General features: G+C 47.4%; 1 protein-coding gene across 2 annotated transcripts in view; it reads left to right on the forward strand.

Annotated features, from left to right (window-relative positions):
• The first annotated feature begins 10,050 nt into the window (after positions 1–10,050).
• The window catches only part of LOC148500783 (uncharacterized), a 28,276-nt gene continuing 10,391 nt past the window's right edge, over positions 10,051–27,935 (forward strand). For both annotated transcript variants that reach the window (XM_088451345.1, XM_088451346.1), the window contains exons 1-5: positions 10,051–10,121; positions 10,238–10,335; positions 10,592–10,700; positions 11,151–11,248; positions 11,592–11,703. In XM_088451345.1, the coding sequence (XP_088307471.1) occupies positions 10,088–10,121; positions 10,238–10,335; positions 10,592–10,700; positions 11,151–11,248; positions 11,592–11,703 (451 nt within the window). In that variant the 5' untranslated portion in view covers positions 10,051–10,087. The remainder of the gene's footprint in view (positions 10,122–10,237; positions 10,336–10,591; positions 10,701–11,150; positions 11,249–11,591; positions 11,704–27,935) is intronic.

The raw sequence follows: 27,935 nt of genomic DNA on the forward strand, positions 1-27,935 counted from the left end.
CTCGCCAGGGGCGCCGACCAAAGGGGGGGCGCCATCTGGCAGTGCCACCAGCAGCCAAGGGATGGACTACCCCCGCTAGTCCCCCGGCCCCACAAGTGTAGGGCAGACCGCAGTGAGAGCGGCTGTGTGTTTGTTATAGCAGCCAGCCAATGAGAGTCAGACAAACTCTCATTGGCTGCTGCGTCCACGGAGGGAGCTGGCTGGAGCTCACTCATGAGCTCCATATTCCGACTCCCCCTGCAGTGGGTGATGGGAGAGACATCATGGCATTTCTCCCATAGTGCAAGAGAAGAGCCAGGACTCTCAAGAGGATGTGACAGTTTTATGATAGTTCAATGTTAGATAATTATGTTATTATGAGAGTCAATATTGAGGAAACCATGGTATAAATAATACTATGTTGACTAAAACCTATTTGGTTATTTGGTATGTGGTGTCAACTGGGTATTAGCTATTCTATTACACAAAAGTATAAAATTGAAATATGGCTTCAGTTATGTAACACCCTGGCAAAAATCATTGCTGATACACAATAGCTGTATGAACACTTCTCAATGCTCTGTGTCCATCTAAAATGGATGTATTGCTTATTAAAATAAGTATGTAATTCAAAGAAAAGCAACAATACTATCCTACATACAAATCAAAGACCAGAAAACTGCACATTGGGCAGATATATATATATATATATATATATATATATATATATATATATACAAGGAGACTGAGGACAAATGCAGTAAATACTTTCTTCAGATAAAACAGTCTTTTTTTTTCAAATTCTTTATTTTGGATGGTCAGTCATAACAGAAAAATAAAGATAAAACAGTCTTGAGGAAGTCACAGTAGATGAAACGCGTTGGGTGTTTATACAGGAGTGACCACATCTAGGAGCTACTGCTGCCAAGATGCCAAGAGCTCGCACCCTGTAGTGAGGTATGACAACTAGTGGATTCCATCTTGCCCTAGAGAAGCCACAACTTCATGATTGTGTGTTAAGTTACAGTATTCATACAATTTTAAGTATTAATAAAAAAATCCTTTGAATACTGCAAAATGAATGGCCCTTGGCCATTGTTTCCAGGTGCTTTCGGTACAAGAGTATTGTTTTAGGAAACAAAAAGGGAAGGAGTCTTACATCCCTCCAGTTCACCCAAAGAAGACTTTTGGGTTGGAGATAGTCTGAACTGCTAAAACATAAACACCTTTACAGTCTACCTTGCGATTCACAAAACTCATCTGTCTAAAGCAGACCTGGCCTAAAGGGCGATCGCAATCTACCAGTAGCTCGCTGGGCATCTGCCAGTAGATTGCGTCTAACTGGACTAAAATAAACAGACTAAAAATTTTAAATACACTTTATGACCAGAAGATTAATTTTCCCGTTCACCTCACTTCCACTTATAATACTTGGTCTACTCTAGACACCCAGCTTAAGAGGCATTAAGTAATGTGGCCCTTAGCCCACAACCAAGACATAAGCCCAGAGTTCTCCTACAAGTACATTTGTGCTCAGGAGGGAAAAGGATATTGACAATTAGCAGCAAGACAGACCAGTGTGACGTTCCAATGCGTTCCGTCTCTCGACACTGCTTCCTGGAAAACACACCTACACGTATTGCAGTAGGTGATCAGGTGATCAAAGTATGTTGAAAGGTTACAAGGTGCCAACTTGTCCATGAAATCTTTACAGAGGACTTGCCAGAAAGTGGGGACCAAACCCTCAATGTTTCAGCCCGATCCCAAGGCTATAAATCCGGATTGTACTGCGTATAGTACTAACCTACAGTCAGCCACATAGAAGACCGGCAGGTGCAGAGGACATCTGATCGGGTCTTGCCAAGAATGCCAAAATAAGAAGAGAACAATTGGAATGTCAAGAGAAGCCCAGGCTGAGGTCTGACTGGACAACAATTAAATGATGATGGTCACTGACACCCGATAAAAGACTAGGGGGCTGATGCACAAAGAGATATATGAGCAGCAATACACTATTTTTGCCAATTGTGTCCTTTATACAGTACGTCTAACTCAGCATCAGCCGCTAAACCTTCTGGCTGATGTATACTGAACACAGATTTGGAAAGCGGAAAGGGACTAAACATATTGGATAGATGTGCGGAGAAGTGGATACAAACGCCATTGTTTTGATTTTTTTGTGTATAATATTTTTATTATGTTAGCAAAATACAAACAGTGTATAGAGTGTATGGGAATACATAGTACAATAATAGAATATTATTTAAAATAACACCACATCAAACACAGAATAATTGAGGGGGAGATGTATCGGGTGCTGGAGAGAGAAAAAGTAGAGAACTTGTGCAAAGCAACTAATCAGCTTCTAAATGTCTAGCACAGTCGTTAAAAATCATCAGTGCTTGAGCAGGCTCCGCCCCAAACACATGATGTCATGCAATGGGCAGGGCCGCCAATAGGAAAAAGGAGAGTATCACAGATTATCCGGGAGGCTCTACACGCTGTAGGTTCCTTTGGGTGCTCTGAGCGGCACTGAAGCAGTACTACTAGCCGGAGGACACCGTTCCAGAAAATGCCATCCCCAGACTACACACACACCTTCTCTATAGTCCTGGAAATTATTAGGGTTTATCCCTGTAAATTAGTAACATACCAGTGCTAACCAGCATCAAAAAACTCTATTGGTCCCCCTTACATACAGTTTTCACCATCTCAGCAGTGGGAGTCTTTTATACTTAAGGTGCCTTCTGCTGCTTTTGCATTCTTTAGCTCAGCTGCTACGTACAAAGACCCAAGGCCGGTGCCTCCAACGTTAATCTATGAATCAGGCCCTAAGTGCAGACGTGTGTTAGGGAGACTCTGTATACAAACTAGGAGAATCCAAGAACGGTATTGTTTGTATGTAGTCTGACATTGTGATACATTTTAGTTACTGTATTGATTATGTGCATTTATGATTATTGTTGATGGATTTGCTGTGTGTTTTTACTGTTACAGCATTCTCTACTTATAAAATTAACTTATCCGTAAGATAAATACTTTGTTCCTTAGAGACACCAAATACTGATGTTCTCATCATTTTACATAAACACCTTTAACTCATACATGCCGACTATTATTATTACCAGTTATTTATATAGCGCACACATATTCCGCAGCGCTTTACAGAGAAGATTTGCCCATTCACATCAGTCCCTGCCCCAGTGAAGCTTACGCTCTATATTCCCTATCACATGCGCACACACATACACACTAGGGTTAATTTGTGTTGGGAGCCACTTAACCTACCAGTATATTTTTGGAGTGTGGGAGGAAACCTGAGTACCCGGAGGAGAATATACAAACTCCACACAGGTAGGGCCGTGGTGGGAATCGAACCCATAACCTCAGTACTGTGAGGCAGTAATGCTAACCATTACACCCTCTGTGCTGCCCAACTATTAAATTTTCCTCCCCAGGAGAAGCCCGGGGAGGTGAAGCGGGTGGGCGGAGTTGGGGATGGAGCCGACCGGTACGTGTCATTAAGCCCCGCCCCTTACAATAATTCACAATTGTGCATATTCAAAATAGGGGCGGGGCTAAATGACACAATTCTCATAGAATAATGTCATTAGGCCCCGCACCCAATTATCAGAAACGCCGTTCCCCGCTAATTTTCTCTACATTCTGCCCACTTCACCAGGAAGTGGGCAGAATGCGGGAGAAGTGCCTACCCTTCCGGGGGTGCGGGGGGTTACTCGAAAAATCGGGAGCCTCCCGCGAATTCCGGGAGGGTAGGCATGTATGCTTTAACTTAAGAAGGTCTGGTTATTAGAATCTATTTCATAAGTATCATGTGAAGTCTTTCAGCTTTGCATTTTTTCTGTTTTACTTTTATATGCTAGCTTGTTGTGTGTATTATGTATTAATTGCATTTCTTTTTATCATGGTATCTGTCGATTGTTTATGTTTTCTATAGTTATTTCTACACAGATTCCATTGCCAGACACATTGTGGTCCATGCATAGTTGGACAAAAGTTATTCGCAATTGCTCCAATATTGCGTACTTGGAACTAAGGACCTGATTCAGACCTGCTCGCTAGATGCGTATGCAAATTCTGCAAGGCAGGCGATCGCACGGCAAGGCATTAAGCACGCCCACTATGTCTTAGCGTGTGATCGCATTGTGTATGCAGACGCCCACCAGCCTGTCTTAAGACGCCCACTTGCGCACGTCATATCCAGGAAGTGTATGCAACTATCAGTAACATCGAGTAACATCGGATGCAATCGCAGCACTTGTGGTTGAGCATACCCTGCCGCAAGCACTGCGAGTGAATACTACAAAGTGACATGTACAATGACACTGCCTTTTAATTATGCACGCCTCTGAAATGGCGTTAAGATGCCCAGGTGCGCCTGCATTCGCACCTCCACTCTCCCGTTTCTAGTGGCCAGTCCATGTCACCACCCACAAATGGCTTCTTCTGTCACTCATTCTGCCAAGCTGTCTGTGCGCAGCAAGCGAATGCTTCCCGATCGCTCGCACTGGTTCGCGCATGCGCATTGCGGTGCGTACGCATGCACAGAATGCAAACAATCGTCTGGCTGCGTGCAAACGCATTCTAGCGAGCGGGTCTGAATCGGGTCCTAAATGTGCAACTCTGTGGACAGAACAGAACATGAGGACGCTGAGAGGGAGAAGAACATGAGGGCACTGAAAGAGAGGGAGAAGAACATGAGGGCACTGAAAGTGAAGAACATGAGGGGGCTGAGAGGGAGAAGAACATGAGGGCACTGAGAGGGAGAAGAACATGAGGGCGCTGAGAGAGGAGAACATGAGGGCGTTGAGAGAGAGAAGAACATGAGGGCGCTGAGAGGGAGAAGAACATGGGGGCGCTGAGAGGGCGAAGAACATGAGGGCGCTGAGAGGGAGAAGAACATGAGGGCGCTGAGAGGGAGAAGAACATGAGGACACTGAAAGAGAGAAGAACATGAGGGCACTGAAAGAGAGGGAGAAGAACATGAGGGCGCTGAGAGGGAGAAGAACATGAGGGCACTGAAAGAGGGAAAAGAACATGAGGGCGCTGAGACGGAGAAGAACATGAGGGTACTGGGAGGGAGAAGAACATGAGGGCACTGAAAGAGGGAAAAGAACATGAGGGCGCTGAGACGGAGAAGAACATGAGGGTACTGGGAGGGAGAAGAACATGAGGGTACAGAGAGGGAGAAGAACATGAGAGTGCTGAGAGGGAGAAGAAAATGAGGGCACTGAAAGAGAGGGAGAAGAACATGAGGGTGCTGAGAGGAAGAAGAATATGAGGGTGCTGAGAGGGAGAAGAACATGAGGGTGCTGAGGGAGACGAACAAAAGGGTACTTAGGGAGAAGAAAAGGAGGGTGCTATGCGTTTTATGTGTAAACGTTTGTGTCAGACTGACATCACGGAGGGACAGGAAGACACATGCAGGAGATGTGGGATATTCTACATGGGTTACATGAGTCCTTTGAAACATTGTGTGATGTATAAAAAAAATATGCAAAATAAAAATAATGGTACAGTAAAATAATTTCAATAACACCGATAAAATTGTTAATATATAAGAATATAATTGCAGTAAAGGTATACAAATTGAATAACATCATTATTTGAATAAGTATGTGAGGATAAAGATGTCATATAGTTTAAGAATATTATTGGTTCACATGTGACAAATTATCTTCAGGTGCTGAGAGACATAATAGAAACATAACATACAACCTGTATAAAATAATGTGACTATTAGTGATATAGTAATATTGTGTTACTGCCATACACTGTACTTGTCACAGGATCCTGAGAGCACTCTGGGTGAGCCTGGGGCAGGGGGTCCCTCTGATCTGTAGAATAGTGATATCACACACCTAATAGGGTAGGGTAATGTCTAAATCCCCTTCACGCAGGTAGTGGACTTCTTCAGTAGTACTGTACTACTAGATAGATACAGGAAGCCATTTTCTTGCAGTACAGATGGTGAATATCCTATGCTGGACAGATGCTGTATTTTGTTTCTGTGGGATAACACAAACGCTGTCTCGTGGATAACGGTACCTGCATGTGGTCTGACTGATAATATTATAATTAAGTGTAAAATGTGATATTTGTATTATTATTAAATATGTACCGTACTCAGGGAAGACGGTGGCGGCCATTTTGTTATAGTCTCCCAGGCAGCGTTTATTTTACACAAGATATCCTGCCTGTAACAAGTGACGCTACGAAGTGGGCGGGGCAACAGAGGCAGGAGGCGCCATATTGTCACAGGTCACGGGCTGCTGTGGGTGAGATCCCCACAACTGATTTTTTTTTCACCACGATTATGGTGTGAGACGGGAACTAGGCGGAGGTAATATATATTTGTAATACATGTTGTTATTATATAGGGGGAGGAGACTGTACAGTGATATATGATGGGGTATAACACAGCTCCCAGCACACACTGATATGTGGTATTATTATTATATAGAGGAAAGGGGACTTTACAGTGATGTATGATGGGGATAACACAGCTCCCAGCACACACTGATACGAGGTATTATTATATAGAGTATACACAGTATATAACCAATTCCATGACAAGGAAATATAATAGAATATACGGTACTTCCGTATCTTTGCGGCCCCATGCTGGATGTGTGTTGAAGATACGGAAGTAGCATTAACTTCAGGAAATACTAATCGGACCCTTGCGGGCTCGCTGCGCTCGCAGCGCTGCGGGCACGGTAGCTCGCTTAGCTCGCCACATGGATTTATTCCCCCTCCATGCCCACTTGGATGGTAGGGAATGACAGGGAATGACGTTTGACACAAACCTATAAGCCAGTGTCCAACGTCATTCCCTACCATCCAACGTCATTCCCTACCATCCAAGTGGGCATGGAGGGGGAATAAATCCATGTGGCGAGCGAAGCGAGCCACCATGCCTGCAGCTTGGCGAGCACAGCGAGCCTGCAAGGGTCTGAATAGTATTTCCTGAAGTTTACGCTACTTACGTATCTTCACTGAATAGTGAAGATACGCAAGTAGCGTAACCAGGGGCTGCAAAGATATGGAAGTACCGAATACACATACGGTTGTACCCATAGTCAGAAGTCCACATAATCGAAACAAGTACTCACAGGAGACTGCCCCAGTAAAACAAAGCCAGTAATATAGGAACCATTAAGCACATAATTGTATGAGCAACAGTTAAAATATCAGAATGCTGCACTTATTGCCATGCCGTCTCGCTAAGGGGATGCAGTCAGGAAGCCGACGGCCGAAATCCCGACCGCCAGCATCCCGACTGTCAAATCCCGGCAGAGTACTAATGACAGGCGTCGAAATCTCGACGCCTGTCATTATATCTACGGCGGGAGCCTGACGCCTGGCATGCCAGGAGGGGGGGGGGGGGTAGGTTAGGGGACCCTGGGGGGGGGGGGGACTTAGGGTTAGGCCACACCCCGGGAGGGTTAGGCTAGGGGAAGGGGGGGTTAGGGTTAGGCACCCCCCCGGGAGACTAAGGTTTAGGCTGCGGGGACGGGGGCGTTAGGTTTAAGCACTTAGGGGGGTAGGGTTAGGCACCCCTAAGGGAGAGTTGGGGGGGGGGGTGTAGGGTTAGTTATACTTACCTAAATCCCCTATCGGGATTCTTACTGCTGTCGGTCTGCCGGCATCAGGATTTGAACCTGATTCCTTCGCTAGGTGCCATAGTGGTCCCGGCTCTTCCTGTAGTGGATCAGCAGGATCATCAGGCGTCCTGCAGATTTTTGGACGTGGTGCGGAGACATTTTTTGTTGACAGGTCCCACATTAGGAAGGGCGTACTCTTTTTTTGTACTCTGGGCTTGATTCAGCAAGGACCGCAATTGCAAAGCTGCACGCAGGCAGCTTTGCAATTAAGATAATGTAGCAGCTGCATTACGTATCTGAGCTGCGTTGCCCAACGCAGCATCGTATATTCTGCGGACCATCGGCTAGCTGCGTGACCTATGGGGTCCCACAGCTGGCCGCCGCAGATTAGAGTAAGAGGCCAGGAAATATCAGTCAGACGATGGAGATGCTGGTCTCTTCCCTCCCCCCCAACGGCGGAGACACTCCTCTGTTTCGGGAAACGGAGGGCATCGCCTCCCCTTCCCGCACCCAAACTGCAGCAGACTGTCAATCACTGACAGTCTGCTGACAGTCTCCGTGCGGGCTCGCAGATCCGTTCTGCACATGCACAGAACGGGTCTGGCGCCAGCACAGATTCTCGAACATCAGGAATCTGCATTCAGCAGTGCACGCTAGTGCTTTGCTGAATTAGGCCCTCTGGGCCTGATTCAGACCCGGTCGCAAGCACTGAGCGCTCGCAGTCGGGTCGATGGTGGCCCAGAGCGAATGCGCACGATGGTGCCGGCTCCGTCGTGCGCATGCGCGAGACCCGGATAGCGACGGGCAATCCGTCGCTCCGGGTCTCGCACCAAAGGGGGCGTGCTGTCGATGTTGAGTGACAGCACGCCCCCTTTGGTGGGCGGGCCGGGTAGGTGGCTGCCCAGACGGAGGCGTTCCCATGAGAACGCCTACCGTCTGGGGGCAGTGGGAGAGCTTTCGGCTCTGTTTGAGCCGAAAGCTCTCTGGGGCTTGCGTCCACGAGACCCTACCACAAGAGTCTCATCGCAAGCCCGATGGTCGCGATGGTCTTGACCATCGCGACCATCATCCTGGCCGCTCGCATTAGCCGCTCCATTAAAAAAAAAAGACGCCCTGATTCAGAGCGAGCGCTCTGTCAGAGCGTCCGACTCTGAATCAGGGCCTCTATTCCATCTACAAATGGTGTGGGCCTGCCTCCGAGCAATCCAATCTTATTGCAGAGAAAAAATTTAAAATATATATATATATACAGTCCCAGATATTGGAACAGCCATACAAGGTATAAGAACCGTCTGGATTGAATACATGACGGGTAATACTTAGCAGTTCTAGCAGTTCAGATGCACATAAATGTAAACCGGGGAGACATGCTCTGGACCCGGATCAGCCCCGACGGCCGTTTCGTCCACCTTTGTGGGACAAAGGTGCACACAGATATACAAGTGTCACATTAACTTAATCAGCACAGTCTGCTGGTGCTTCCTAGTCGAATTGCGACTTAGACTAATTTTCGGAGATGCCCGGCGCTAGCAGAGTAGCACGGGACCTGCCGACTCACTCACGCCAGGCAAGTTGCGCTGGTTGGCGTATTGAGTCTAGATGTATGAGGACACATCTGTATCTAGCAGTTGCACAGTGCGAGTTGTCCTGTGTGTCAGGAGGACTGAGCAGGACTCCGAGCCCCATCCCGGTACCTCCACCTCACTCACTGATACATGAGAGACAAAATGACCAGAAGATCCTGGAACTCACCAACAAGATCATTCAGCTGCTGACTGGAGAGGTGACTGCTGGGAATGGGACTTTATACAGTAACACCAGGGGCTGTGTCTGGGTGATGACTTGAGAGGTGACTGCTGGGAATGGGACATTATACAGTAACCCCAGGGGCTGTGTCTGGGTGATGACTGGAGAGGTGACTGCTGGGAATGGGACATTATACAGTAACACCAGGGGATGTGTCTGGGTGATGACTGGAGAGGTGACTGCTGGGAATGGGACATTATACAGTAACACCAGGAGATGTGTCTGGGTGATGACTGGAGAGGTGACTGCTGGGAATAGGACATTATACAGTAACACCAGGAGATGTGTCTGGGTGATGACTGGAGAGGTGACTGCTGGGAATGGGACATTATACAGTAACACCAGGGGATGTGTCTGGGTGATGACTGGAGAGGTGACTGCTGGGAATGGGACATTATACAGTAACACCAGGGGATGTGTCTGGGTGATGACTGGAGAGGTGACTGCTGGGAATGGTACATTATACAGTAACACCAGGGGATGTGTCTGGGTGATGACTGGGGAGGTGACTGCTGGGAATGGGACATTATACAGTAACACCAGGGGATGTGTCTGGGTGATGACTGTATCATTCTGTGTGTCAGGTTCCTATAAGGTGTGAGGAAATCACTGTCTATGTCTCCATGGAGGAGTGGGAGTATATAGAAGGACACAGGGGTCTGTACAAGGACGTGATGATGGAGAATCACTGGCCCCTCACATCACTGGGTAAGAGGAGACTGTCACTTATTGTAATGGAGAGAGCAGCTATGGGGCCACCTATATACACAGCATCTGATAATCACATATATACAGTGTAATCAGTCACTGTGTGTCTCCTACAGATGGAGCCAGTAACAGGAATACCCCAGAGAGATGTCCCCGTCCTCTTTATTCCCAGGATTATACAGAGGAGACTCACAGTGTCCCACAGGAGGATCAGGTAGGTGGAATCTGATATTCTACTAGTATTGTATAGAGCAGCTATCATTGTACAACCTAATGCTGCCTCTTTTTAGAAGGGCTCCCACCATTCATATAAATAGTTGACAAAGTAAAACAATGGGTCATGGGTGTATATTTACATGTAACCCAAGGACCTGTAGCATCACTATATATTTCTCTTCTCATATTCTGCTGTTTAATCTCTGATAATGAAATTGGAGTATCTTACTGTGCTGTTTTATTGGAATATTTAGGATAAAGCCCTGACTGATATTAAGGTAGAGAATATGGAAGGAGAAGAAAAGTATACAGGTGATGTCCTGGGGTATAAGGAGGAGGAAATCCCTACAGGTATCAGCACAGGTGAGTGATAATCACTAAGTACATAGCAGAGGGCCTGATTCATAGGTGGACACAGCCCGGGTCGCTATTGTGTATTTGGTAGCAGCGGTTCTGAGTATTTATGCTAATGCTACAGGAGACATCTTTTGTATAAAGACCCCCACTGCCGGCATCTCAGATCGGCTCCCTGCGCCAGAAGAGGCATCGGATCCACATTGCAGCCATCGGGCATCTCAGCAACCCCCGAGGATGGGTACACACTTGCACAATATTGGCCCGATTTGTAGTTTCTGTGCAAATCGGGCATGTCTTGCAGTGTGTATGCCCTATTGTGCGCTCCTTACGGCAAAGTCTCCGCAGATTTCTCTTATATACGTAATAAATATAGCACACAGAGTACTTGTGATGATGAAATGATGTGTATACATTAACCTATGTACTATGTAATTAGTCACTGTGTGTCTCCTACAGATGGGGCCAGTAACAGAAATACCCCAGAGAGCTGTCCCTGTCCTCTTTATTCCCAGGATGATAAAGAGGAGAATCACAGTGTCCCACAGGAGGATCAGGTAGGTGGGATTTAGGGTCTCACCAAATATCAAAATATCAGTGATTTGTCACTTTATGTTCTGTAGAGAAGTTCTTTGTGCTTTATACACTGATATTCTTTTATTTAACCTGACTAAATTAAATCAGACATTTTGGGGTAAATTTACTAAAGTTTTTAGAAGAGATGTTGCCCATAGCAACCAATCAGATTCTACTTAACATTTAACTAGAACCTTCTAGAAGATAATAGCTAGAATCTGATTGGTTGCTATGGGCAACATCTCTTCTAAAACTCACTTCTAAAAACTCTAATTTTAGTAAATTTATCCCTAACTGTTATTTTATTGATTATGGGTTATTTAGGGGGAATATTTGACTGATTTTAAAGTCGAAGATATAAAACGGGAAGAGGAGACGTATGAGAGGAGTGATAAACAGTACAAGGAGGAGGAAATCCCTACAGATATCAGCACAGGTGGGTAATAATCACTAAGTACAGAACAGTCACATATTCTCCTTGTTCTGTCACTACAGCAATCTCTTATCCTACACCCTCCTCTGTCACTACAGCCATCTCTTATCCTACACCCTCCTCTGTCACTACAGCCATCTCTTATCCTACACCCTCCTCTGTCACTACAGCAATCTCTTATCCTACACCCTCCTCTGTCACTACAGTAATCTCTTATCCTACACCCTCCTCTGTCACTACAGCCATCTCTTATCCTACACCCTCCTCTGTCACTACAGCCATCTCTTATCCTACACCCTCCTCTGTCACGACAGCAATCTCTTATCCTACACCCTCCTCTGTCACGACAGTAATCTCTTATCCTACACCCTCCTCTGTCACTACAGCCATCTCTTATCCTACACCCTCCTCTGTCACTACAGCAATCTCTTATCCTACACCTTCCTCTGTCACTACAGCCATCTCTTATCCTACACCCTCCTCTGTCACTACAGCAGTCTCTTATCCTACACCCTCCTCTGTCACTACACCCCTCTCTTATCCTACACCCTCCTCTGTCACTACAGCAATCTCTTATCCTACACCCTCCTCTGTCACTACAACCATCTCTTATCCTACACCCTCCTCTGTCACTACACCCCTCTCATATCCTACACCCTCCTCTGTCACTACAGCAATCTCTTATCCTACACCCTCCTCTATCACTACAGCAATCTCTTATCCTACACCCTCCTCTATCACTACAGCAATCTCTTATCCTACACCTTCCTCTGTCACTACAGCAATCTCTTATCCTACACCTTCCTCTGTCACTACAGCAATCTCTTATCCTACACCCTCCTCTGTCACTACACCCCTCTCTTATCCTACACCCTCCTCTGTCACTACACCCCTCTCTTATCCTACACCCTCCTCTGTCACTACAGCCATCTCTTATCCTACACCCTCCTCTGTCACTACAGCAATCTCTTATCCTACACCCTCCTCTGTCACTACAGCAATCTCTTATCCTACACCCTCCTCTGTCACTACAGCAATCTCTTATCCTACACCTTCCTCTGTCACTACAGCAATCTCTTATCCTACACCTTCCTCTGTCACTACAGCCATCTCTTATCCTACACCCTCCTCTGTCACTACAGTAATCTCTTATCCTACACCCTCCTCTGTCACTACAGCAATCTCTTGTCCTACACCCTCCTCTGTCACTACAGCAATCTCTTATCCTACACCCTCCTCTGTCACTACAGCCGTCTCTTATCCTACACCCTCCTCTGTCACTACACCCATCTCTTATCCTACACCCTCCTCTGTCACTACAGCACTCTCTTATCCTACACCCTCTGTCAGTACACCCCTCTCTTATCCTACACCCTCCTCTATCACTACAGCAGTCTCTTATCCTACACCCTCCTCTGTCACTACAACCATCTCTTATCCTACACCCTCCTCTGTCACTACACCCCTCTCATATCCTACACCCTCCTCTGTCACTACAGCAATCTCTTATCCTACACCCTCCTCTATCACTACAGCAATCTCTTATCCTACACCCTCCTCTGTCACTACAGCAATCTCTTATCCTACACCTTCCTCTGTCACTACAGCAATCTCTTATCCTACACCTTCCTCTGTCACTACAGCAATCTCTTATCCTACACCCTCCTCTGTCACTACACCCCTCTCTTATCCTACACCCTCCTCTGTCACTACACCCCTCTCTTATCCTACACCCTCCTCTGTCACTACAGCCATCTCTTATCCTACACCCTCCTCTGTCACTACAGCAATCTCTTATCCTACACCCTCCTCTGTCACTACAGCAATCTCTTATCCTACACCCTCCTCTGTCACTACAGCAATCTCTTATACTACACCTTCCTCTGTCACTACAGCAATCTCTTATCCTACACCTTCCTCTGTCACTACAGCCATCTCTTATCCTACACCCTCCTCTGTCACTACAGTAATCTCTTATCCTACACCCTCCTCTGTCACTACAGCAATCTCTTGTCCTACACCCTCCTCTGTCACTACAGCAATCTCTTATCCTACACCCTCCTCTGTCACTACAGCCGTCTCTTATCCTACACCCTCCTCTGTCACTACACCCATCTCTTATCCTACACCCTCCTCTGTCACTACAGCACTCTCTTATCCTACACCCTCTGTCAGTACACCCCTCTCTTATCCGACACCCTCCTCTATCACTACAGCAGTCTCTTATCCTACACCCTCCTCTGTCACTACAGCAGTCTCTTATCCTACACCCTCCTCTGTCACTATAGCAATCTCTTATCCTACACCCTCCTCTGTCACTCCAGCACTCTCTTATCCTACACCCTCCTCTGTCACTACACCCCTCTCTTATCCTACACCCTCCTCTGTCACTACAGCAATCTCTTATCCTACACCCTCCTCTATCACTACAGCAATCTCTTATCCTACACCCTCCTCTGTCACTACAGCAATCTCTTATCCTACACCTTCCTCTGTCACTACAGCAATCTCTTATCCTACACCTTCCTCTGTCACTACAGCAATCTCTTATCCTACACCCTCCTCTGTCACTACAGCAGTCTCTTATCCTACACCCTCCTCTGTCACTATAGCAATCTCTTATCCTACACCCTCCTCTGTCACTACAGCAATCTCTTATCCTACACCCTCCTCTGTCACTACAGCAGTCTCTTATCCTACACCCTCCTCTGTCACTACACCCCTCTCTTATCCTACACCCTCCTCTGTCACTACAGCCATCTCTTATCCTACACCCTCCTCTGTCACTACAGCAATCTCTTATCCTACACCCTCCTCTGTCACTACAGCAATCTCTTATCCTACACCCTCCTCTGTCACTACAGCCATCTCTTATCCTACACCCTCCTCTGTCACTACAGTAATCTCTTATCCTACACCCTCCTCTGTCACTACAGCAATCTCTTATCCTACACCCTCCTCTGTCACTACAGCAGTCTCTTATCCTACACCCTCCTGTCACTACAGCAATCTCTTATCCTACACCCTCCTCTGTCACTACTCCCCTCTCTTATCCTACACCCTCCTCTGTCACTACACCCCTCTCTTATCCTACACCCTCCTCTGTCACTACAGCCATCTCTTATCCTACACCCTCCTCTGTCACTACAGCCGTCTCTTATCCTACACCCTCCTCTGTCACTACAGCCGTCTCTTATCCTACACCCTCCTCTGTCACTACAGCAGTCTCTTATCCTACACCCTCCTCTGTCACTACAGCAGTCTCTTATCCTACACCCTCCTCTGTCACTACAGCAGTCTCTTATCCTACACCCTCCTCTGTCACTACAGCAATCTCTTATCCTACATCCTCCTCTGTCACTACAGCAATCTCTTATCCTACACCCTCCTCTGTCACTACAGCCATCTCTTATCCTACACCCTTCTTGTTCTGTCACTACTTCAATTTCTTATCCAACACCCTCCTCTGTCACTACATCAATCTCTTATCCTACACCCTCCTCTGTCACTACAGCCATCTCTTATCCTACACCCTCCTCTGTCACTACAGCCATCTCTTATCCTACACCCTCCTCTGTCACTACAGCCATCTCTTATCCTACACCCTCCTCTGTCACTAGAGCAATCTCTTTTCTACTTCAGGGTCCATAGAGGGTCCACAGGGTTGACCTTGGGGTTATAGCTGGATCAGGATCCATGGGCACCACACAGTTAAGCTTTTAGCTCCCAGGATGCACGGGTCCTCCCCTATACCCCGCCCCCGAGCCACAGGCACCTCAGTGTAAGTTGGTGCCCGGCCGGAGTCGGTCACCGCGCAGGGGGGCCGCAGGAGCAGCCCCCAGAAGCTTTTTATTTTAAATTAGATTTTATTTATTTTAATCTTTTTACTACAGACGGCAGCGAAGGGCTGTCTATACAGACGCCCACGCTGCCGCTCTGATCCCCGACTGGCGCCGCGACGCCAGTACTGATCTGGGGATCGCGGCTGGAGGACAGAGTCCGTACTAGCCGGACTCTGTCTATCTCCCAGGACTGCTGCCGGAGTCGCCGGGGATTCAGGTAAGCCGCGCGTCGCTGGCTAGCGGCGGCGTGCGGAATGCCTTAAAACGCAGTCCTTTAGCCTCCGGTCCTGGGGACAGACCGGAGGCTGCTGGCAGTGGCGGCGGGCCCCCCCCCATAACCCGTGGGACCACTAGACCACCAGGAATTACAGGCAAGCGGGAAGCCAGCATCCCTGGGGTCATGGCCAGCCAGGGGAGGAAGCCTTCCCTGTTCATCGTTACCCCAGCCGACCATCCCCCATTCCCCGGGTGTCCCGCAGTTATTGCGGAGTCCTCCTGGGTCTCAGTCTGTGTGTCCCTTTGCGGGGTTGCCTATGTATATACAGGCTTCCCCTGTGCCGCAGCAGCCTGCGGTACCTTTTCAGGCCCCTATGGCGACTCCTCCACCCTGGGTGGATGTGTTCTCCAACTCCGTGCAAAATTTGGCGGCCGCATCCTCTGCTTTTCAGTCAATGTTGCAGACTGACATGCCTTCTAGGGTTTCAAAACGTCCACTCATGGCGCGGGCGGCTCAGGTATCGGTCTCAGAGGGTTCCTCAGATGATGGGGAGGTCCCTGATGACACTGACTCGGACGCCTCGGTCCAGGAAATGGATACCAAGTCGTCCATTAATGTGCGAGCACTGGTTAGGGCGGTGCGAGCCATTCTTCTTATAGAGGATGAGGCACCGGCTCCTAAGTCGAAGTATCCTAGTTTAAAAAAAACTAAGGTGGCTTCTGCGGTGTTTCCCCTGTCGGATCAGTTGACGGATCATATGGCGGTAGCTTGGCAGGCGCCCAGTAAGAGATTCCTTCCTCAGAAGCGGTTGGCTTCTAATTATCCCTTCCCTGAGGCACATTGTAAAAAATGGGAAACTCCATCGGCGGTGGATTCCCATGTCACCCGTTTAATAAGGAGCTCTACTTTGCCATTACCGTCTATATCCTCGCTGAAGGATCCCACGGACAGGAAAGTTGAGACTTGCTTAAAGTCTTTTTACTCCCTCTCCGGGGCGGTGGCCCGACCGTCCATGGCCATCTCCTGGGTGGCCAAGGCCATTGAGGGGTGGGCCAATGCATTGGAAGATACCTTCCCGGACGACGCTCCGGATGTCCAGAGGGCGTTGTTGGGTCAGATGAGGGACGCTGCTTCTTACATTGGGGAAGCCTCTTTAGATGCTAGTTTGCTGACTTCGCGGGTATCGGCTGCAGCGGTGTCTGCCCGCCGATCCTTATGGTTGCGGTCCTGGAGAGCGGACTCTGATTCAAAGAAAGGCCTGGAGGCCTTACCTTTCAATGGGGAATTACTATTTGGTCCGGACTTGGACAAAATAGTGGATACCCTGGCTAAATCCAAGTCGGCTTTTCTCCCTTCGGCGGCACTGCCTGCTAAGGTTCGGAGTTCGGCTTTTCGTTCCTTTCGGGTTCAGGGTAAGGCAAAAGGTCAGTCCTTCCCGAGACAGTCGGCGAGTAAGACTGCCTCTAAACCCAAGAAGCAAGCCTGGAGTGCTCGGCGCCCTTCTTCCAAGCAGGAAGATAAACCTGCGGCCTGATGGGACGGGCCTCCCTCTGGGGGACCTCAGAGTGGGAGGCCGACTTCTTCGATTTGCCCAGTGCTGGCACAATACCACCACGGATGCCTGGGTTCGAGAAGTGGTCTTCCAGGGGTACGCCCTGTCTTTTCGGCACAGACCACCCCACCAGTTTTTCTGCACGAGTCCTTCTCAGGACAAGACCAAGGCGTTACAGATTCAGGAGGCTATAGAGTCCTTGCTGAAAGCAGGGGTCATTGTTCCCGTTCTTCAATTACATCGAGGGAAGGGGTACTATTCTTCTCTGTTTCTGGTGCGGAAACCCAATGGTTCTCATCGCCCTATCCTCAACTTGAAGTCTCTGAACAAATTCCTCAGAGTTCCCAAGTTCAGGATGGAAACGTTACGTTCCATCATTCTGGCGATGGAACCCGGGGGATTACATGGTGTCCCTGGATATCCAGGACGCCTATCTCCATGTTCCGATAGCACCTTCGCACCAGCGGTATCTGAGGTTCGCTATCCTTCAACACCACTATCAGTTCCGGGCGCTACCCTTTGGTCTCTCCACGGCACCGAGGGTGTTCACGAAGATTATGGCGGTCATGGCCGCACATCTTCGGAACCAGAATGTACGGCTGCTGCCGTATCTGGACGACCTCCTGTTGCTGGCGAGCTCCCCGGAGGTACTGCTTCAACATCTCCACCCGACGATCGCTTGCCTGCAAGCACACGGGTGGTTGATAAATTGGAAAAAGTCCTCCCTGATTCCATCACAGCGGATGGTTCATTTGGGAGCCCTGCTGGATTCGCGTCAGCAAAGGATCTTCCTGACTCTGGAGAAGGTCGCCTCCCTACAGCTGCGGATACGCAGTTGCCTGAGCAGTTGCCGCCTGTCGGTCCATTCGGCTATGAGAGTTCTGGGGTCCATGGTGTCGACATTTGACATGGTGGAATTTGCCCAGTTCCATTCCCGGCCCCTGCAGGGGCTGATTCTATCGGAATGGAACGAGTTACCTCACCGGATCCGCTCTCAGGTGCTGGTGTTGTCTCCGGACGTTCGGCAATCTTTGGCTTGGTGGCTTCAGACAGCTCATCTGGTCGAGGGGCGCCCCTTTTGGATCCCGGACTGGGTCCTGCTCACGACGGATGCCAGTCTCGGGGGTTGGGGGGCAGTGACCGGCTCATTGTCTCTCCAGGGTCGTTGGTCTGCGGAAGAAGCTCTTCTTCCCATCAACATCCTGGTACTGCGGGCAGTATACAGGGCCCTGCAGTCGTCCGGCCCCGCTCTTCACGGAAGGGCGGTACAGGTGCAGTCCGACAACGCCACCACGGTGGCGTATATCAACCACCAAGGAGGAACTCGCAGTCGGGCAGCGATGTCGGAGGTGTCTCGCATCCTGACTTGGGCGGAGGGTCACATTCCAGTGATCTCGGCGGTCTTCATCCCCGGAGTCCTCAATTGGGAAGCGGACTTCCTCAGCCGTCACGACGTGCATCCCGGGGAATGGTCGCTTCACCCAGAGGTGTTTCAGCTACTCGTGGACAGGTAGGGACTGCCGGAGCTGGACTTGATGGCCTCCCGTCACAATCACAAGTTGCCCGTTTACGGGTCAAGGACAAGGGACGCAGGCGCAAGTCTGGTGGACGCGCTGTCGGTGAAATGGACGTTTCACCTGGCGTATCTGTTTCCTCCGATATCCCTACTTCCTCGGGTTAGGGGGAAATTCAAGCAGGACGGCGTTACGGTCGTGCTGGTAGCTCCGGCGTGGCCCAGACATCCTTGGTACTCCGATCTCAGGAGCCTCTCCATCGACGCTCCGTACCTTCTTCCTCAGCGTCGGGACCTGTTGTCTCAGCGGCCCTGCCTTTACCCGGATCTGGGTCGGCTGTCTTTGACGGCGTGGCTCTTGAGACAGCCGTCTTGAGGTCTCGGGGCTTCTCCAGTTCGGTTATTGGTACCATGCTCAGAGCACGCAAGCCTGCTTCAGCACGGATTTATCACAGGGTGTGGCACACTTACTTTCAGTGGTGTGAGTCCAGACATTATGATCCTCAGGTGTTCCGAGTTTCTAGGATCTTGGAATTTCTTCAATCAGGATTGGACCTCGGCTTACGCCTTGCATCTCTGAGGGTTCATGTGTCCGCCTTGTCCGTGTGGTTTCAACGGCGGATTGCAATACTGCCGGATGTTCACACCTTTTTCCAAGGTGTTCTCAGGATCCAGCCTCCCTTTGTGCCTCCTGTGGCTCCTTGGGACTTGGCGGTGGTTCTACGGGTCCTGCAGGGTCCTCCGTTTGAGCCTCTTGAGTCGGTAGAGCTCAAGTGGCTGACATTTAAGACTGTTTTTCTCCTGGCAATTGCTTCGGCCAGGAGGGTGTCTGAATTGGGGGCGCTTTCCTGTCGCCTTCCTTTCCTGATTTTTCACCAGGACAGAGCAGTGCTCCGCACTCGTCCTGAGTTTTTGCCCAAAGTGGTCTCGAAGTTCCACATTAATCAGGAACTTGTTGTGCCAGCTTTTCAGTCCCCTGATCTTTCAGCTGGTGAGACTTCCTTAGATGTGGTCCGGGCGCTTAGAATTTATGTGGACCGGACGGCTTCGGTTAGGAAGTCTGATTCCTTGTTTATCCTCTTTGGTTTTCACAAGAGGGGTTGGCCTGCCAACAAACAAACGTTAGCCCGTTGGCTTCGTTCCGTTATTTGTGAGGCTTATGCACAGGAGGGTTTACCTGTGCCAGCCTCTGTTAAGGCTCATTCCACTCGTTCTGTGGGTCCCTCTTGGGCTGCTAGACGTGGCGCTTCTGCTGTTCAGCTGTGTAAGGCGGCCACTTGGTCTTCAATTCAAACGTTTTTGAGGTTCTATGCGTTTGACACCTTCGCCTCTCAGGATGCATCCTTTGGGCGCCGGGTGCTCCTTTCAGCACAGGAGCGTCCCCGCCCTTAGTTGAACTGCTTTGGGACATCCCCAAGGTCAACCCTGTGGACCCCCTATGGACCCTGAAGTAGAAAACAAGAGATATGGTAAGAACTTACCTTTGTTATCTCTGTTTCTACGAAGTCCATAGGGTCCACAGGGCGCCCGCCCTGACGCACCTGGCTTCATATGGGCTGTGTGGTTGGTCACCGGTTTTCCGTCTCCCATTTCTGTGAGTATGGTTTCTTGTGTGTTCCAGTCTTCCTTCTCTCTGTTCCATATTCTCCTCCGGCCTAGGCTGCTTACCAACTGAGGTGCCTGTGGCTCGGGGGCGGGGTATAGAGGAGGACCCAAGTGCATCCTGGGAGCTAAAAGCTTAACTGTGAGGTGCCCATGGATCCTGATCCAGCTATAACCCCAAGGTCAACCCTGTGGACCCTATGGACTTCGTAGAAACAGAGATAACAAAGGTAAGTTCTTACCATATCTCTTGTTATCCTACACCCTCCTGTCACTACAGCAATCTCTTATCCTACACCCTCCTCTGTCACTACACCCCTCTCTTATCCTACACCCTCCTCTATCACTACAGCAATCTCTTTTTTTTCTGCAAGTAGTTTTTATTAAGGAATTTTCACATAACAGTTACATAAGCATAATAACATGTGAAAAGATACATAGTACATAACTTTGTTCGAAATAAAAATAGCCCAAATATTGCAGAGTAAACATCATACAGACTCAACGTCTATAATCAAATAGTATGGCCATTTAGTAAACCATCACATAAAAATTGTCAAATTTAGTTAGTCTAGTAGTATAACATAACAAAACAAATACAAAAACACTAATAAAACTTAATAATAATAATAATAATAAAGATAGTGATAATAAAGATGAATGATAAAAATAATAAAAATAAAATAAATTAAAATGATAAAAAAAATAAAAATAATAATAACAAAGTAAACGAGAGGGAAGGTGGGGGGGAGGTGTTACCATCGGGAACCTGAGAACCTGACTGAGAATCTAAAATCCAGTAATCTAGAGTGCATGGGATATATTTTATTTACTTATAATAGTCCCATAAGGGATTTATAACGGGTCGACTCACAAAAAACTATCCATGGAGACCAAATTTTCGAGTAGTTTTTGGAATGGTCAGTTGAGGACAATATAATATCGTCCATTGAGCGATATAGTTCAATTCTTTTGAACCAATAAATTAGGGTCGGGGGGGAGTTAGTTCTCCATCTCACAGGGATGACCGCCTAAGCAGCACTATTGAGGTACTTAAGAAGTGATTTTTTATAGACCGGTAGAGGCATGGAAATCAAGTTCAGGAGCCAAAATTCAGGCCCAACCGGTACCTCCTGGCACATAATCTCCCTGCTAACCGAAATCACCTCATCCCAAAAAGGTCTAAGATCCTGACACAACCACCAAATATGAAGAGGATTACCATATTCCCTACTACATCTCCAACAATAGGCCGACACACCCTGATACATTTTAGATAATACTGATGGACAACGATACCACCGAGAAAGCACCTTAAAATGAGTCTCAATAGTTAGTACGTTAGTAGAACTACTCCAGGATTTCTCAAAAATGGAAGTTCATTGAATATCACTAATATCCATGCCAAGATCCTTTTCCCACTTTTTAGTAAAGTTAGGCAATGAGGAAAAGCGATATTCAATCAGCATTGTGTATAAGGTGGACACCACATGGGAAGGGAGAGTTGGTGACAATACCATTTGTTCAAAAGGGAGGGACCTACGGAATCCTGAAGAATAAGGATTCTGTGTTTGAATGAAATGTTTAATCTGGAGATATCTCCAAATCTCGTTATTTGATAAATGCCACTGATTTTGAACATCCTGAAAAGACTTAATTCCAGAAGTATCAAATAATTGACCTATCCTGGATATCCCTGCACCCAACCAGCCTCGAAAAGTCTGCATCGACATCCCAGGAGGGAAAGAAGGATTTTCTAACAGTGGGACTAGAGGAGAGGGGACAGTGGAAATACAATCTAAGCCCCTAAGTCTTTTCCAAATTCTTAATGTAGGTTCAATTGTTGGATGAGAAATATTAGGTAATCGCAACATCCAAGGTACTACCTTTAGGGGTATCTGCATAAAGGAGCCCTCGATAGTTACCCACTGCTTGGCCGAGTCAACCCTGGACGATTCCAGTATTCTACTGAGTATGACCGCGTCATAGTAGGAATTGAAATGCGGGAGCTGGAGACCACCCACATTTCGCCGACTAAATAGAATATTATGTTTGAACCTGGGAGTTCTCCCGCCCCATACAAAGTTTTTAATCACCCGATAGAGATCCGTAAACCAACCGTGAGGGATCAGTACTGGCAAAGTTTGCATGATATAAAGCACTCGAGGTAAGATGTTCATCTTTATTACATTTATCCTCCCAATCCATGAGATGCCTTTACATGTCCAAGTAGTAAGCTCATGTCGGATCTTTGCAAGTAGTGGGACATAATTTAGTGAATGAATCCTAGAGAGATCCCTGGGGAGAAGAACTCCCAAGTATTTTAAATGGGAAGGATGCCATTGAGAGGGAAAGGCCTGTTGTAAACCCGCAAGCGCCGGTGTACTAATCGTAAGATTCATTGCAATCGATTTGGAATAGTTAATTTTAAAAAAGGAAAGATCGCTAAATGTTTTGAATTCTTTCATCAAGTTAGGGAGGGAGATCATGGGGTTTGAAATAGTCGCCAACAGGTCGTCAGCAAAGAGGGCTAGCTTATATTCTGATCCACCCACCCTCAGACCTGAAATATTTGGATTGGCTCTTATAGCTCGCGCAAGGGCCTCCATGCATAGCACGAATATCAACGGAGACAACGGGCACCCCTGTCTTGTCCCGTTAGATATTTGAACCGGGTCGGAAAAATCCCCATTAATTTTTATTCTGGCAGTATGTCCCCTGTAAAGTGCTAAAATTCTATGTAAAGACATCGGACCAAATCCCATATGTTCCAGCAAACCCTGCATAAACGTCCAACCAATGCGATCGAACGCTTTCTCTGCATCAGTGGATAGAAGCATTGAAGCCTCCGGAGACCGGGATGCCAGGTGAATCAAGCTAAGCATTTTGGTTGTGTTGTCCCGGGCCTCACGACCCAGAACAAAACCCACCTGATCTGAATGAATTACTGAAGGCAAGAGTAATTTTATCCTATTTGCGATTAATTTTGCATAAAGTTTTATATCCACATTTAAGAGGGATATGGGTCTATAACTAGGGCAGCGTGATGGGTCCTTCCCCTCCTTAGGGATAATGGTAATATGGGCCTCCAATGATTGCGCCGAAAAATGATGATCATCAGAAACTGCATTAAAGGCCTGGAGCATCATAGGTGATAAGATATCTTGGAAAGCTTTATAATATGAAATCGGGAGACCATCTGGACCCGGACTTTTCCCCGATGGAGTCGTTTTAATCGCTTCTCCCAATTCCTCTATTGAAAAAGGCCTATCCAAAGCAAGAGCGTCATCTGCTGACAATGTGGGGAAATTAATGTTTAAGAGATAGGCCCGTATCTCTTCAATCCCAACTTCGCCTATAGTCTGAGTGGGACTTTTAGACAGATTGTAAAGTTCAGAGTAATATGAATGGAATGCTGCAGCAATCTCCGATGTCAACCGACAATCCCGACCCGATTCGTCTACTATCGACTGGATATGCATGGAGGCCCTCTGCGCTCGCAAAGCTCTGGCCAACATCCTGCCAGGTTTATTTCCCCATTGAAAAAAGCGACTTCTACATTTGCGATAATCCAATTTAATCTTATCCGACATGAGCTTGTTCAGGGACCGCCTAGCATCTGTAGGTTTTGCCAGAACATCACCCGATTGGGAAGATTTATGAACCGTCTCCAGCTCCTGAATCTGTTTCAATAAATTCACCTTTTGAGCCTCCCTCTGCTTTTTCATTTAGGAGCCTAGCTGAATCAGCTTACCTCTGGTTACGCATTTATGCGCTTCCCAAAGGGAAATTTTGGATATATCGAGAGTGTCATTAAAAGAGATATAGTCGTCAATGCATTGCTTCAGCTGACTCCTACAATAGGAGTCTTGTAGAAGAAGATCATTGAGTCTCCATGAAACGAACAGAGGGAGGTGAATGGCAAATTGATACTTTAAGGGAAACAGGTGCATGGTCAGACCAAGTTATAGAGCCGATCTTCGCGTCATTGATCGTATGCAAGTGTTGGTGTTCTAAAAAAAGATAGTCTATTCGGGTGTATAAAGTATGTGGATGCGAGTAAAAGGTGTAGTCACGTTCTGAGGGGTGACGCAGCCTCCAAACATCCACTAGTTGGTGTTCGTGGAGTAAACGTCTCACTCTACGGTGCTGTGAGTCAGGTCGAGTGGAAGACTTGGAGGACGAGTCTAATAAGGGCTGAAGCGTCCAATTTAGATCTCCCCCCACCATTAAGAACCCCGTTTTAAGAGTGTGAACCTGGTCTAATAGTCGGTCTAAAAAGGTAGGTTGGTGTAGGTTTGGGGCATAAATGTTAACAAACGTAAAGGCCTGAGCATGGATCGTGCAGTTGATCAGAAGACCTCTTCCTTCGTTAAGGACATGCAAGGCAACATCAGCTAATGGAAGATGACGCGAAAAAAGAATCGCCACCCCTAATGTTTTGCCCAAACTATTGTTACTAAAATAGGAGTGTGGGTAGTCGCGATTGCTTAATTTTGGGGCCTTCCCCTCCTTAAAGTGAGTCTCCTGAATAAATGCCACATCCGCTCTCTCCGCCCAGAGCTCCCTTAGAAGTCTAGACCTTTTTTCTGGGATGTTCAGACCCTTTGCGTTTATAGAAATGAGATTTAGTTTAAGAGGCATTACGATAAACAGGGAGGAGAGCTCTCACAAATAACTCCTGCAATAAAATAAGATATAGAGACCTCAGCACACAAAACTGGTCATATTCGTTAGTTCCCGGTGGAAGGGAGGGAAGGAAAAAATGAACAAAAAAGAAATAAAAGAAAATATAACAAAAAATTATATCAGAAAATAAAGGAACAATGATAATATTAGAAATGGGCAAATGAAATGAGTAGAAACCAGTAAATAGAATACCGCTCCCAATAAGGAAGGGAAGAAAAAATCCTCTCCCTATTAGGAAAAACATAGGCGGTATAGGGGCACTGGGGAAAAAGTGCCAGTCGCAGCAACAAATATGTCAATGGAAAACCTTGCTCAGCACATAAATACAAGCATTAATAAATGTCGGAGAAAAAATTAGCAGAGGTATAAAATATTACATAACCCAAACAGTCTATAACATTAAATAATAATTATTGACTAAAGAGAAGAAAATGATCAATACGTTAGTACCCTAGCGGACCAGAGGAAAGAAGCCTCAAAAAAGGGAAAATTACTTTAAATTTACAAAATATCTATGACATTCACCAAGAATACCTAAGAAACATTGTAGTATGAGACTTATAGTTGAATGAACGTTACATGTTAGCAAGAAATCTATATAATAGAAGGATATGATGATATATCACAGAAAACATAGACAATCAAACAAGTTAAAGTAAGTAAAACAAATCAGGTGACGTCCGGAATAGCTACCGATTGTCTTCGCCTCTGTTGACGTCTGGGACCTCTTACCAAATGAAAAGCCCCATCGTGAGATGATTTACTCGAAGGTTGAGGAACTATATAGGTTTCAGACCATCCTGGGAGATCAGGAGCCGGTAAGTCCAAAACTGAACAGAAAGAGACGAGATCAGATGAGTCCCGGAACACAGCAAATTTGCCATTATGTGATGATTGAAGGCCAAAAGGAAAAAGCCATTTATACTTCCTGTTGTTTGAACGTAGCACTTCAGTTAATGGCCTTAGTAGACGCCGCTGTTGGAGGGTATGCCAAGAAAGGTCTTGAAAGATCTGGATACGGTGGCCGTTAAAATCCAGTCCTTCCACAGAGCGCATTTTCCGTAGGATCTCCTCTTTCTGGGTATAATAGTGCAGCCTACAGATTACATCCCTTGGTTTATCGTTGGAATCATCTCTCGGTTTTAAAGCTCTATGTGCTCTGTCAAACGTGATACCAACATCAGGGTCGTTACCCAAAATTTCGTTAAAAATCTTGGTCAAGACATCTATTAGACCCTGTGTCTGGATATCTTCAGGGATACCACGAACCCGAAGGTTGTTTCGGCGGCCTCTATTGTCAAGGTCATCTACTTTATGATGCAGTAGAAGAAGACCTCTAGCGTGGTTGTTGACTGAGTCTCGCAAACACTGGAAATCCTCGTTCATAGCCTCCTTCCCTTCCTCCAAAGCCACCAACCTGGTTGACAAATGAGAGATGTCAGCTTGAAGAGTTGCTACTTCTTTACGGACTGTTTCTTGGAGTTTAATTTCAAGCAATTCAAAGTCTCTTTTAGATGGAAGTTCTTGTTTGGTCGGAAGAGATTTAAGAAGTTTCATTATGGCTGAAAGATCGTGGGATTCTGATGACGCGACACTACTAGAATTTTCCTTGTGAGGGAGTTCCAGTGAAGGAGATGTGCTGGGGAGGAGGGAGGTGGAGATGAAACTTCCATATTAGCTGAGGAAGCCCCGGGAGGGTTTAGGAATTTATTTAAATCAGGTTGAAGAGAGGATCTCTGAGGCTTAGGAGTGTCGACCTTTGAGGAAATCTTCTTATTCTTGCCCATGGAAAGTGGTGGCTATATAGTGGCTTTCAAAATGGAGATACGTCTGGGCAGCTTTATTGAAACATAGACTGATGGTATAAGCAGCGACCGTATTGAAACATAGACTGAGGGTAGAATCAGCGGCCGTAATGTAACATAGACTGTAGGTATAATCTGCTACCGCATTGAAACATAGACTGTGGGTATAATCAGCAACCAACTTGAAACATAGACTGAAGACCTAAGCAGGAACACTTGCACCGCCACTGGTCACATTCCCCAGAAAAATTGGCCTAGGCAACCATACTCTGGAGCAGCATTAGGGTGTGTCAAAGAGTCACATCTTCAAAAAGTATAGGCAGCAGCTTCCCCGCTCTCCCAACCCTGCCAGCTGGACAAAATTGAGTTGAGTGAGACCAACAAGCTCTATCCAGGCTGCAGTGAGCTCAATCTTAGTAGAAAGCACCGAGAGTGGGCTAATAAGAAAATGGCCACCCAGGGAGCAGTGACAGGGGCCCCACCTCTATCAGCAGAGACAGCCGACCACCAGCAGAAGAGAATGTCCAGGTCACTACAGGCAGGTGCACGTGGTTTGAGATCCTGGGCAGCCTCCGGTTCCACCACCAGCGCTGTGGAGTAGGTGAGAGAGCTGCAGAGAGGGTCACTGTGCCGAGGAGGATGCGGGAAAAGGGCCGCCTCCCGCGACTCGCGAGTGCGTCTGTGGGTATGTCTAGGGGCCCCCTGGGGGAGTGAATGACCTCACCTTAAGCCCCAGCAGCCGGCAAGTGTCCGGTGAGTAGAAAGAGGCCGCGACTCCGTCCTGCGGCTGCCGCGATCGCTCCGGGCCGCGGCGCTTTAAAATCTAGGCCGGGGACTCTGGAGGTGATGTAGGCCCTGATCACCCCCGGACCGCAAAACTCTCCCAGGACCCGGGCAAGAGATCAGGAGGGCTGCAGGAGGTCCAACACAGCAGAGGGGACCAACACAAGCCGCAGAATCGGGCTAAAAGACCGGTATGGCGGAGGTAGTTTAGAGGAGCTGCAGAGATGCACGT

This window comes from Taudactylus pleione, unplaced genomic scaffold (genome assembly GCF_031769625.1).
Source record: "Taudactylus pleione unplaced genomic scaffold, aTauple2 ptg000547l, whole genome shotgun sequence".
In the NCBI taxonomy this organism is placed as follows: Eukaryota; Metazoa; Chordata; class Amphibia; order Anura; family Myobatrachidae; genus Taudactylus; species Taudactylus pleione.